Below are 14,129 nucleotides of genomic sequence, written 5' to 3'. Positions count from 1 at the left end.
CTAAATTCTACTGTTACAATATCTGCCGACTTAAAATTAACGGGATTACATTTTATGACGGATAATTTATCTTGATTCCTTATATAAACCACAACTCCACCAGCTCGATAAGTTTCATTATTTTTAAAAAAACTAATATAATTTGGAATGTCATAGAACTATTTCGTTACATTTAACCCATATTTCAGATAATATTATTATTTCTGGATAAAACTCTCTAGCTGTCAGTTCAGTTAAAAATATATCAAAAATACTTCTTAAGCTTCTAATATTCTGATGAATTAAACTAAACTCCTGTTTATTTAATTGCATACTAACCTAAAAACTATATATACAACAACTAAATGCATTTTTATTTTGTTAATTGAATAAAATACAGTAATAAAAAGCGAAACTCTTATATTGAAATGAAAAGAAGAACTTAATTTGACTGCCTTTAAAAATAGAAAGTAAGACTTAATATACGACCTAAAGAAAAATTGCTTGGCTTCAAAGAAAATGACAAAAGAATCCAGTTTCAAAGTATCAGCTTACATTACTCATAACTTAGATAAATGTTCTTGCCTGGTAACAACGATCACTGGTGCCTCCTCTTCTTTTCTGAGGAATATTTTGCCGTTTCTTATCCACAAGAACGTGTAGCCCTTCTGCCGTTTCGCCGCCTTCGCCAGGGCTAGGAGACTGCGACGCTCGGGGGATAACGACTCATTCACGTAGATGACCTCACCTCCGGGCTTGTTGATGTGGCTCAAGTTCAAGTTACGCTTCACTCGACGTTTTCTCAGAAACTTCTTTATCCATACGACGCACGAACTTGACAATGATACCTGCGTGATAGTTTTTCCCCTTGTTCTCCCTCTTACCCAGTCTGTGACAGGTGTCAATCATACTGTCAGAAACATCAATATCTAACGCCTTACCCACGTCCTTGACAACGGTGAGCACGTCCTCATTTGGCTCCTGTGGAATCCCGTGTATTTCTAAGCAATTACCTCTTGAATACTGTTCCATGTCTTCAAGTCTTTCCTCCAGCTTCTGCACTTTATTTTTCAGCTCCCTATTTTCTGTCAATAAGTCCTCAATAACCTTAAAATATTGCTCGGTCTTCTTACACTCAACTAAGAAATCTTTATGGTTTTCGACCAACTTTTCATTTAAATCCTCGAAAGCCTTGTTTACACCTGATTCATAGTTCTTTTGTACAGTTTTTAACTCATTTATTGCTTTTAAGACATCATCCAATGAAAGCTTACCTTCACCAGCCTCAGCCTCAAATCGCATACTTTTCCTTCTGTCGGTATTACAGTCATTGCACCGCCACACAAGATCATCGGCCTTGATGCAGTCAATGTCCGCCTTGCTCATTTTGTAGCATGATCCATGAAAATCTCTACTACAATCGTTGCAGGCTAACTTAGACTTAGTAGCTCCAATAGGCTTCGAACAAACACCACAAACGGGCATTCTCAAAAATCACTTTACGAAAAATAAAACAAAAAGATGAAAATAATATATTTTGCTTCCTCTGAAGTTAAAGTAACTAACACATAAATTAAAATTTGCTTAGCGAAATTAAAACTCTACCAAAGATAACGGGAGCTCTGATAAGATAAAATTTATAAGCTCTTAAATTTAAATTTTAAACAGAAGCAAAAATTTATTTCATATAATTTATGTTTCAATACTTTACAGCAATATTGGAAAATATAAAGTTCTAATCTCGTAAAACCACGTAAAATGACGGACTTTTAATGTTTACCTTCCCTGTTTACATAATTTTATTTTGTAATTACACACTTAAACCACTATTATAAAACGACAAGGAGCGACAATAACCTCTTACTAGAATGGTTGGATAGCCACTAAACGGAGGAAATGCCCTGACATCAAAATGGCAGAGATAGTCCCCGCCCCCTAGCGGCCACAGACCGAAACGTAGTCTACTTTCTGGATAGTCCTCGTAGTAATAATAAAATTAATCTCATATTAATACATAAAAAATCTCAAAAATGTGTAAATTTCCAATTAGTGGAGATCCTAAAAACTGTAGTTAAGGCCGTATTAAATAAAATCCTCTTTATAATACCTTATTTGTTTTACCTAAATTGCATTATTAAAGATATTTTTAAATTCTAAGACGTATGGTAGTATTAAAACAGCTATATTAGGTATTATTAAAGCTATTATTATTATTAGCTATATTAAATCTCTCAAAATGAATTCTAGTAAATATAATTATTCTCTTTTTTATAAGCTCCTAAAATAATATTACAATTTGTATACTTTGAATCTTTATAATCAATTTCGAACTTTGGACAGATTTCACTAATAATGAAACACATTAAATTCTTTCGTACATCCCACAAAATTAGATGAACTTTATACGCAAAACAGAAGATATTATTTAGTACTTCCTTAGCTCATCACATATCTAGTCTAATGGTTACTACACCACATTTTAATGTTTCAAATAACATTTTTTGTGCTGCTAGAAATTTTTAAAACGGTTATAAGTCTTCCGTAATATTTAGAGCATTATATGATATTGGAGGAAGTACGATACAATTTGCTCACGTTTCTGCAACTGCTCTAGACATCAGAAAGATTAAGGAGTTCAAAAGGTCAATTATAGATAAGTTTTATCAGAGCTACTTCCACCAGCGACCAAAAATCACCGCAGTAGCAGTTAATATAATATCAGTGAGTAAGTGTTAACACTCCTCTATTACAAGTGATTGTATCTTAATGTATGTTATCAAATACAAGGTAAGAGTACACCACACCACGTGTTGCGTAACCAGCTTCGGTGAGGTAGAATGCAAAGTTTTAAGTTTACAGCTCATTTCATTCTCGAGCTGTCCTTTAAACAGACATACAGACATAACATTATGCAGAAAAGAAATTTGTACGTTCCTCTGATATATAAAGAGACAAACTGTGTCATCTTATATAGTCATAAACTTCAATTACGCTCATTCTAATTCCATGGTGGGCATGCACCATCGTAGAAATCATGTTTTGCATGTTGAAATGAAGTTTCATGCCAAACTTAAAGTTATCAGATTAAATCTTTCGCGAAATATAGTTCTACATGAAATAAAGATTCAATTTTATCATGAAGTTAAGTTCCATATACATGTTTAAATTATATCATTGATTTTCAGCAATATAGAAAAGTAAAATATTACAACAATATTGCGTATGTTATTGCACTGGGTTTTTTTATGAAATGTATATCTTCTGCTATTTTATCGTTGCCATGAATATTACCTATAAGAACAATGTAAAACATATTCAATAACGCTCAACAAATTCCCATAGTGACTTACACTATTATTGAACTCCGTGTTGGCTATGTAGAAATTAAGCTTCAAGCAAAATTTTAAGTCCATAGGGCAGTTCGTTTTTCGACATAACGTGCAGACAGACGATATGTCGAAAAACTTATAATGTTATATTCCTTATTATAATATTCGTTTTTCGTTCTAATACATTCGTTAGTTATGAATCTTTCAGAAAAATATTTTTTCAGTCCTAAAGACAGACTTTAACCTTATTACAGAATTTAAATCTTTTTTTGCAGCTGTTAATATCGGTTCAGGAAAACCTGAGAGCAGACATTCGGACAGAATACACATCCTCTGTGGAGCCATGGGAAGTCATACACAGGAGATAGTACAACTGCTGTGGTGCCTTTTACTTTTCAACATTGACTACATTCATTGTGAAACACCAAATGTCGTTAGTAAGTATTGCTAAATTATTCTGATGGGTTTTAATATAAAATAAAACTTTCTATTACTCTTATATGAATTTCAGTATGCTTTTACTTTTAATTACGCTAATCAATGATCCTGACCACGCCCTGTTAAAAATGTTTTATTCGTTAGTTAATACCCAATGGTTTTGGTAGGTAAACAATTTTAAGAGGGTTGTTTTACATATTCAGATGTAAGAAAGACAAAAGCGAAAAAGGCAATAAATAGAAAAATGAAAATAAGTAGAATAGCCCTAAAACGAGAACTCAATAGTTTTCCTAAATACACTGAGCGTAGAACCACCAGTACGATATGTGCTCGAATATACATCACCATACGAGCATTGTTTACATGAGTAAAAAAAAAACAAGAAAAATAGTTATACATAATATATAAGTCTGAGTATAAAATTCCATTACATAGTGAGGTAGTAAAAGTATTAATTACATTAACAAAATGTATTGAACATTTTAAAATACTGTGACTATAACCATGAATAACATTCACGAACAAAATCAAAGATTTTGCTCAGAGTTTCAAATATATATAATATATAATATATATATATATATATATATATATATATATGTGTGTGTGTGTGTGGTGTGTGTGTGTGTGTGTGTGTGTGTGTGTGTGTGTGTGTGTGTGTGTGTGTGTGTGTGTGTGTGTTGTGTGTGTGTGTGTGTGTGTGTGTGTGTGTGTGTGTGTGTGTGTGTGTGTGTGTGTGTTAAATAATAGCTTTAAACCAAATTAAAACTAGTGAAGATTTGAATGTAAATTTAGTGAAGAGTTTAATAATAATAAACAACTAAGTGCTAGGCTACTTTAATAAATTTCGATGTACTACCAAATTTTATTTTGAAACTAGGACGAGTACCAAATCCTTAAACTGTAATTTTCATCATGAAAAATAAACGAAAACCCTGCTCTTATGAAATGTTCTTGGTATTTTATATAAATATAACTGATGCAACTGAAATATTTTTAGTTCAAGAAATATAAAACATGAACGTTGGAGATTTCCTTTCGTAGAAATAGTTGGACTTCAATGATTTTTTTTAAAGTAATCAAAGGAAAAAGCGTCATACACTCCAGCCCAGCACGTAATTCCATAACTTAGCCTTGAAGCAACAAGAACATAAAAAATATTTCAAAATTGTGCTAAGACAAAACTGAAAAACTAAGTATAATTTCCTTAATCTACTCTACTTTTTCAGCTTATTCGTATGTTCTTTTCAAATTAACTGATAATCAACTACTAAGCCCGAGTATTATTTTCGCTCTACCTATATGTAAGCAGTCGCACTTTAAAACATTATCTAAACATTTGGATTGGTGTAATATTAATTGCAAATGAAAATTGCACTAATTTGATTGATATCATAAGCAAAGGTGCAAAAAATTTAATTCTTCACTTATCTCTATATATAAAGGTATCATAGATCTCATAGATTTTTTATAAACAAGAACTGTATCATCTGCAAATTATATTAATATTCATTGATTTTCTTACCTTATTTGTCATTTTTCCACCCTATTGAATCTTCCTCATTCTGTTTGATAAGATCATAGTAACACGGTATGGACAAAATACAAAAATTTACTTTTGTAGCCTAAATCAATATAATTCTTTAATTCCGTGTCGTAAAAAGGTACGTTTTACAATCTAAAATGTGTAAACATGTGTCTTTATATGTGTATTTCCTACAATTTTCTGGGAAGGATTTCTAGAACGCCTTCCATTGGGTATTCTATAAACCCCAGATTCTTATTTGCGACCCCTCCTTTAATGCTAAATCCGCCCCTGAATCGAGCATAGGGTGGCACCAATTGATAGGAGGCATCACTAAATAAGGGGTTAAGCTTCCGAACGGGATTAACTGAATTTTCAGGTATTGATTTGATAGTTTAGGTTAGAGCAGAACTACTTCTCAGGGTACTTTCTTCTGTTGACAGTTGACAATGACAGCATTTGAGGATGAGACAGCATTAATAGCATGCACTTAAGAGAGCATTCGCCGCACATCTGAAGCTCTAGTTTTTGCATGAAGCTAAAGATTAGAATTACATTGAAATAGAAACTTGTCTCAACTATTCATAACTATTTCACTTCAGAGAACTATATTTACTGTCACGGTGCTAATGAATTTTAAAAAATGCATCCATCTGTTTTGTTTATAATTTATATTCCGTTTATTTTTTTCACATCTAGAATTCCCTTATGAATGTAAATTTAAAAAATGATCATTATCTAATAATCGTATTTCTAACAATTCATTAGCATTGAGACATCAAACCCAAGTTCAGAAGTGAAAAATTTATGTATTTGGAACGAGTTCCTATTTAAATTTCAATTTTGAACTTTAGGCTTATGTTAAAAGCATAGGCTCAGGTGCTAACTACATGGCACCTTATAACACAGAGTCCAATAAGTCTGTATTAGATTCATCTAATAAACGATTAATAAATTTTAATTACGAGTATGATTCCAAATTAGAATTGAAGTTTTTAAAAGGCAAAAAGGACACTTTTAAATAAATGTGCATAACATTGAAAAATTGTGTTTTTGTTTAATACAAAAGCAATTACAAACATACAATAATCATATTTATCTGTTGCAGTCGTGGGTGCAGATTGTAATAATAATAATGACTGCAATAAAGTACTAACATGTATTGACCAAAAATGTAAGTATCCGTGTCCTGGTCCCTGCCAGGGCAATACGACCTGCGAAGTCCACGATCATGTACCGTACTGTGCCTGCAAGCCTGGCTTCTCTGGCAACCCTTTCACTGGCTGTCAAGAGCAAGGTAACTGATGAAGAAGTACAAGTACTTAAAACACACTTTTTAACTAACCTTTAGATACATTCGAAGATAAGGGAAATCAAAGCAATTTTGGAAGTTTCATTTCATACTAAAATGTACTGTAAACAAAACCATTATCTTAAAAGTAAATACAATAACTTCATATAATATATAAGCTTAATATAATAAATTTATGTCTTAATAACAGCACGTTTTACCTTTATGACTGTCTTATAAATAAATCATTATATAGTTAATTAATATCTCAAATAGTTTCTGTTCCAGACTTAATAAAAACTTGGTTGCAGTTATTATAATACTTTACTTCCTTCATTAATCAATTATTCAAAAACCAGTTACAAAGACAATTATTGTAGTGTTTCGGATAAGGATAGCCTAATAAACGCAAGCTAGACTTCGGTTAAGTGTGGGAGGCTTCACGTTCAGCCAAAACGGACAACATCCTAGCCATGATTGACTCCCAATGATTACCACTTGTTTTTTATATAGTTGTAAAGTAGGAATTTAAACTGATTTTCAGCCCTATAAGTGACGACACTATTCAATGGTTATCGCGCATTAACAGACATAAATGCTCTCACAAATGGGGGTTAAGCAAATGGCGTGAGAAGCTTTACCTAACAGTCAGAAAATTAAAGTAACTATTTTAAAAGCATCTAATTGAATACTTACATGTCTACATGAACAATAACAAGCAATCACATCAATTTTATTACAGTGTAAAATATTATACTAAATTAAATTTAATTGATTTTAAATTTAACAGATCTCAAAAATCAAATATTATCAGGAATATCTTAGAAACTTATTTTTTTCCAGCGCCAACTCCTCAAAGTTGTTCTTTATTAACAAACAGAAGACCTTCAGGAAATAAGGTCTACAGAGTGGAAAACTTCATAAAGGTATAAAAAACTACTATAAGTCAACAGTTTTAACAGTCATGATAAACCAACCATTATTTTAATAATAATATAACATGTATTTTATTGCGCACAAATTTTTGAATTGTGTGTATGTTTATTGATTCACGAGGGGATATTAGAAAGCTTTTTTTATCGCTAGCAGTTACCTGTAACTTCGCACGGAATTTCGAAGGTATTGCCTATTGAAATTAAATTTACTATGCCTATGTTAAATTTGCCTTGTTGCCACGACCAATAAAATTCGTTAAAAAGTGTGTATTTTATGGGCATTTTAATTTACTTCGGTCTTAGGATTTTTGTTCCGTAGTTGTTTGTATGAGAAGGTTCCGTTTCGTCGTAGAAAAAAAAGAGGAAAAAAATTTCACTGTACAAAAATATACAATAAAACTCTTTAACTACGAGGGCTATCCAGTAAGTAACAGACGTTTTTGAATGGTGCAGCAATGGACGGGGCTACAGCCGCCATCTTGGTGTCTAAATACTCTGGCGTTCAGTACGCATCGAGCTGTAGTCGCGAGCGGTTTGTATCTCACTGTCACTGAAAGGTGTGGTAGTATTGAAAATCCCGCCATATTTGAAGTGCGTTCAGTGACAACGTTTTTGCTGACAAAAAAATCAATCTTTGTTCTCGAAGACTTGCTGCAATCGTTAATTTTCCTTGATGCAAACGACAAACATGGTAACGAACTTTTCGTTCGATTCATTACCAGTGATAAAACATGCGTGAAGCATGTCAATTGCGAAAAAGAAATGTAGTCTATTGAATTGGGACACAGACATTGTCCAAAAAAAAAAAAAAAAATGTCTCAAAACCCTGTCAGCGAGAAAGATTTAATATCGCTACTGGTTTTTTTTAAATTTTTTGGATGTTAAGGGTGTGATTCTGGTTGATTTCTTTGAACGAAGATCAACAATCAACGCAGTGAGGTACTTTTAAACATTGTAAAAGATACGACGGACTATATAAAACAAGCATAAGGAAAAGTTAGCTCAATAATTTTGATTTTCCAAGCATTGGCACGCACCCACACAGCTAATCGTACACAACAAGTCTTGGATGATCTTGATTTGCCTTAGGGCCACAATCAAGAAAATATGTCAAAAAGTGCTTATTTGTGCTCTTTCATTTACTCCAATCTTTGTATTTTTATGCCATAGTTAATTTTGCCTTGTTTTCCCTAGGATAAATAAAGAAATAAAAAAAAGACAACGAAGGTGAATTTTATAATGATCTTTAAATGTATAGTAAAAATTAGATACTAAAATTGTCTTTTATATGTTCATTACAGTAGTAAGCGTACTTAATATTGGTTAAAAATATACATTGAACATTATTATTTTACAAACATTTTTATTTCTTTTCTGGATATTTTCTAACTTTTGTGTCAACAGTGGTTGTAAAAAGATTAAAATAAGAAATGGTGTTACTATCAAGCGTACTCTATGCTTTCACCTTACAAACTTAAAGAAATTGAACATTAAGGTTAAATTATTAAACTGGTAAACATATCCAGTATTTCTTATAGCGAACGCCCTTGAATTTTTTTTATTAATTTCAATCTATGTTTCTTGCGATAAACAACCATTGTTTCTAAGTGGTAATTTATTAGCGATATTTAGTCATTTCTTCGGTATTAAGGACTTAGATCGCTCTTATTTACTGTTATTTTTCAAATTTTCTCGATTCTTTAAGTTTTGTATGTTTATTTTTTCTCAAGTATAAATTTGATTTTCTATTGCTCAATTTTTAAAATTCTGTCTTCTATTTTTTTTTTGTTAATTCTCTTTCAGTTGTAATATCGAGTATGGATTTTCACTAAAATATCTGTATTGCAATAAGAATAATTAATGTTTTCCATCCCCCTTTTAATTGGGGAAAGTTTTACTACATGGAAAATAATTTTTATTTTAAATTTAATTTTTAATAAAAATTTGATGATTCTCTCAAAGTTCGTAAGCTTTTTGAAAGTATTTGTTAAATTTGAATGATTTTTCATAGACTTTTGAAAATTAACTTATTTAATTTTATAAAATTTCACTGCTATTTACAGATTTGTCCATTATTTGATTTTTAAATTTTATTGGATTACTAAATTTGTTAATGGTTCTAAAACTTTTTCTGTTTTATTTTTAAGACTAATTTTTGGAAATTATATATAGATTATTCATTCATTTTTATGGCTCCATAAAAGTCATTGGAAAATTTAGTACATGATTTTATTCATCTTATGGTATTTTATACAGTGTTTATTTGATTTAATTTTTAGGAACCTTATTATCTAATCTACTTGTGTGTATATAAATATATACAACATAAAGCAGTATATATATAAATTCATACCGAGTCCCAACTTTGGTATGGTTTGCTTGTATGGGGTCGGCTGCTGAGTGCCTTTTGAAGAGAGCATTCCAACAACAAAAGCAAACTGTCCGCATTTTAATGGGATTGCCTGCGCTTTCTTGTCGAGCGGCATTTAAACATATAATCTGTTCACACTTAAACAGATGACAAATCGCTGTACATTTATAAGAGATATTAATGCTCGATTCAGCAGTGAATGTGTGGACTGTTGAAGCTTTGATTGTATTAGCTGCATTTAATAAGTTTTTATTATTAAAAAATATACAATAAAGAATTTTAGCTTTTACAAATAGTTTTAAAATATATCTTAAATCTAATTTATTGAAAAGTAATTCTTTTAATAAATACCATGAATACATGGGATTTTCTTAACAGTAACAAAATTAAAATAGTAGGGTAAAATTTTGCTGTCTGTGCAGGTTAACTTTTTCGCCGCATTTCATCACTGCATGGCCCATGGCGGAAGATTGGCATCTATCGAGTCTGAAAATGATAATACTCAGATCAAAGCAGCAATCATGAAATTAGGTAAGACTTACTCTCCCTCCAAACACTTACTCCTCACATCCCTTCCTTCTTTTTATACCTACTTATCTATTCACCTTCCACATCTCCTCTTACTCTTTTAGTAGCAGCGTTAGACATTCAGATAGCAAGCGAATCGTGAGTTCGTTTAGTGACGTATACAGTTTTAATATTTTCATACTTTTTATTATAAAGTGTAATAAATTTACTTTGTTCTCCTAATTCTTTCCTTTTACAATATTACTTAATTAAAAGTGTTACGAATTTTGCTTACTACTCATGTTGTTTATTTAAACTGTAATATAAATTCAAGTTTAACTTACAAATATTCTTTCTTTTAGCTAATCATGTTCTACATCGCCTACCTAATCTTTTTTGTAAGTTCTAAACAAACTGAATTCAATCATACAACATATCATTTGACATGATAAAACATATAAAAATGTTAATCTGTTAAATTTGAATGTAAGATTTTTGTCGGATTCGGGCCGTCCTTCGATAGTTCATTGTATTGTTGTACAGATTTTTTTATTGCATTGTTGAAGAAACTGTTACTTAATCGATTAAATTTAATCTTGTTGGTCACTAAAACAATTCTCAATATTTTTGCAGGCATACGGAACGGCGAATTTTGGACAGCCGGGACGAACTTAGCGCAGGATTACTGGTTCTGGATGGTTTCTGGGGAACCACTGCCACAGTACAGTGACTGGAATCCCGGAGAGCCCAACCATGGGCTGAATGAGCACTGCATAGTTTTTTATGAGTATGAAAACAAAGGCTACAGGTGGAGTGACGAAAACTGTATGACGAAATTATTCCCGATATGTGAATATTTTGAATAGGTTTGTATATTTTTTTAATAAATTCAATTGAAACTTCTCACGTAACTTTTATTTCAGAGTAATTTTTTTATACAATACAAGTCCCAATATATTAATAATATATGAAAAATTCAATTAATAATACTCATATATTAATAATTCAATCAGGAACCACAGTTCAGAATTATGCAAAACCTAGCCACTAAGGATGCATTTTCATAGCAACTCTTGTAATAGTGCGTAGTAGATAACCAAGAAATTATTCCTGAAGCGTCTCTAGAGACATTAGATCGATGATAGTAGCTAAGTTGTACTAAACAGAAAATTATCCATGTGAAACGTTTGTGATCGGTCAACGATAATAGCTGAATTATATTAATGAATCATTATTATCTAACCAGAACATTGTCCCTGAATCAACTCGAATGATGGGTTGGCGATAATAGCTGAGCGATTTCAAACAAGTATTGTTATCAAATCAGACCATTGTCCCTGAAGCAACTCGTGTGATGGGTCATCTATAATAATAATGCGATTTCAACCAAGCATTGTTATCTAATCAGAACATTATCCCTGAAGCAACACGTGTGATGGGTTGGCGATAATATCTGAGCGAGTTCAAAAAAGTATTGTTATCTAATCAGACTATTGTCCCTGAAGCAACTCGTGTGGTGGGTCATCTATAACAATAATACGAAATAAACGAAGCATTGTTATATAACCAGAACATTGTCACCGAAACAAATGTATGATGGGTCAGCGATAATAACTAAGTGATTTCAACCAAGAATTATTATTAAATCAGACCATTGTCCCTGAAGCAACTCGTGTGGTGGGTCATCTATAACAGTAATGCGATTTCAACCAAGCATTATTATCTAATAAGAATATTGTTTCTGAAGCAACTTGTGAGATGGATCAGTGATAATAACTAAGCGATTTCAACCAAGCATTATTATCAAACCATAACATTGTCCCTGAAGCGACTCGTGTGGTGGGTCACCTATAACAGTAATGCGATTTCAACCAAGCATTATTATCTAATCAGAATATTGTTTCTGAAGCAACTTGTGAGATGGATCAGTGATAATAACTAAGCGATTTAAACCAAGCATTATTATCAAACCATAACATTGTCCCTGAAGCGACTCTGAAGATAGTAGATCGGCGATAATAGCTGAGAGATATTTACCAAGCATTACTAGTAACATTTAATCAGAACATTGTCCCCGAAGCGATTATTCTGGAGCAGTTATGTTGATTTGTTTGTTAACTTGCGTGTGACACAGTTCGAGACAGAAGTTATTGTTCCGTTTTGTTTGAGAATATTGATTACCTAAAACATTACTTAAGCCTAGGGCTGGCACATGTTATTCTTGCACCCTACGTAAAATACCATTTTGCCACACCCCACAACCAAACTCGATGGATCCTCGTCTAGCCCACACAGAAATTTTACAACATAACTTCTTCCATGGCATGATTGCATGATTTTAAACGCAATGATATTGTAATTACCCATATAACAGGATATTCCACGTCTGTTTATTTAGCTACTTTTATAAATTTAATAAGTAATCACAAAAGATAATTATTTTGCACCTAAATTAGTAGAATGGCTTATTTACATAATTCTTCATAGGATTTTTCATTTCGTGTTTTAAAATATTATATGAGTTTACTTAAATTTAAGGTTTTAGCCTAGTTTTATTTTATTAGTATGGTGGATAGTCCTTGATATCTTATTGATCATTGGCGAACGAATGTAAGTTTTAATTTCTTATTTTACACCACTTAGTAATTGAGACACATGCAGACCACATTGGCACAGTAACTGGAGTGAATACACACTACTAATTGGTATAAAGGTAGAGATGACACGGCAAAACGAGCTATTGGTATTTCCAAGACTTCCTAATGGGTTCGGTCAGACAAAACAAAAACTAATAAATGCTGTGTTAATCATAGTTTGATGATGTTTGTTGAGTCTTGTAATGACTTGCTTTATGCTTTTGTGCCCTAAGTTCTCAAAATAACTAATGAGTGAATGTTTTATTTGACTTACAATAACTTTAAATGTAATTTAAACTGTGAATGTCCATGTAAAGTTCCAGTGTCACCGGTTAATTAGATTATCCGCGAAATCAAAACAAAGGCACTTTTGGATTTATAATATTATTATTATTAGTTAACAACATTGTGTATAATTATACACATAATAAAACTAGTCTTAAAACCAAGGACTGGAAAAAAATTATGGAATTTGCGATCCAATATATTTAGTATGCCAACTCTTTAAAGCTGCATTGGTTCTTAGACGCTCAAGTTGTGTGTTAAACAGTAGCCCATCTACATGAAGCAAAGCTGAAGTGGGCTTCATCAAATATTCCATCACCGAGCATGGGCAATCCTTTGTATCCTGAAGCCGCAGCTTACTTTAACCTCTCGAGTATCTGTGGTAAGCCTGTACTACTTTCCTGTCACGTGAATGCAATACTTTCATCACTATAGAGGAAGTAATAAAGAAAATACTAATAATTTCTATAATGCATTCTGTGAGAAACTCTTTCGCAAGAAAGTCGATATATGGAAATAATTCTATTGTTTTCAGGATTAATGCTATTCACTTTTTATTCATTGATATTTTTGCCAATGCACATATACTTTATCACATCTATAATTGTCTTATTCTTAGAAACCTTTATTCTTGATAACTTTATTTATACCTAAAAATATAATGGAATGTGTAGCTTACTATGAATTACATGTATAATAGATTCGTTTTCTGTAGTTTTACTTCAAGTAGCGTCAAACTCAAATGCCATTCCCGTACCTTTTTGTTTATCACTTTGAAACAATTAGGTACAGATTAAAACTATGTTATACTTATAGAACTAAATACTTCTCTA

General features: G+C 31.8%; 2 protein-coding genes across 2 annotated transcripts; one reads left to right on the top strand and one right to left on the bottom strand.

The window, feature by feature from the left end:
- Positions 1-539: 539 nt before the first annotated feature.
- On the bottom strand, positions 540-1,365 carry LOC124355705. The gene is made up of 2 exons (XM_046806864.1): positions 921-1,365; positions 540-868 (listed from the first exon to the last, which is right to left on the bottom strand). Exons 1-2 carry the CDS (start codon positions 1,363-1,365, stop codon positions 540-542), a joined length of 774 nt encoding a protein of 257 aa, XP_046662820.1.
- A 1,302-nt stretch (positions 1,366-2,667) lies between these two features.
- On the top strand, positions 2,668-11,278 carry LOC124354280 (layilin-like). Its single transcript, XM_046804616.1, has 6 exons — positions 2,668-2,766; positions 3,584-3,745; positions 6,380-6,568; positions 7,406-7,488; positions 10,291-10,399; positions 11,009-11,278. Exons 2-6 carry the CDS (start codon positions 3,652-3,654, stop codon positions 11,239-11,241), a joined length of 708 nt encoding a protein of 235 aa, XP_046660572.1. The 5' UTR covers positions 2,668-2,766; positions 3,584-3,651; the 3' UTR covers positions 11,242-11,278.
- The last annotated feature ends 2,851 nt before the right edge of the window (positions 11,279-14,129 follow it).

This window comes from Homalodisca vitripennis, chromosome 2 (genome assembly GCF_021130785.1).
Source record: "Homalodisca vitripennis isolate AUS2020 chromosome 2, UT_GWSS_2.1, whole genome shotgun sequence".
Classification (NCBI taxonomy): domain Eukaryota; kingdom Metazoa; phylum Arthropoda; class Insecta; order Hemiptera; family Cicadellidae; genus Homalodisca; species Homalodisca vitripennis.
This window is presented reverse-complemented; position numbering and strand designations above follow the sequence as displayed.

Excerpts from the sequence above, each read along its gene's own strand:
- LOC124354280 (XM_046804616.1), top strand. The coding sequence starts at position 3,652 with ATGGGAAGTCATACACAGGAGATAGTACAACTGCTGTGGTGCCTTTTA. Across the intron at positions 3,746-6,379 it reads TGAAACACCAAATGTCGTTA|TCGTGGGTGCAGATTGTAAT; the intron begins GTAAGTATTGCT and ends TATCTGTTGCAG. Across the intron at positions 10,400-11,008 it reads AGCAGCAATCATGAAATTAG|GCATACGGAACGGCGAATTT; the intron begins GTAAGACTTACT and ends ATATTTTTGCAG.
- LOC124355705 (XM_046806864.1), bottom strand. The coding sequence starts at position 1,365 with ATGAGCAAGGCGGACATTGACTGCATCAAGGCCGATGATCTTGTGTGG. Across the intron at positions 869-920 it reads CACCGTTGTCAAGGACGTGG|ACTGGGTAAGAGGGAGAACA; the intron begins GTAAGGCGTTAG and ends CACCTGTCACAG.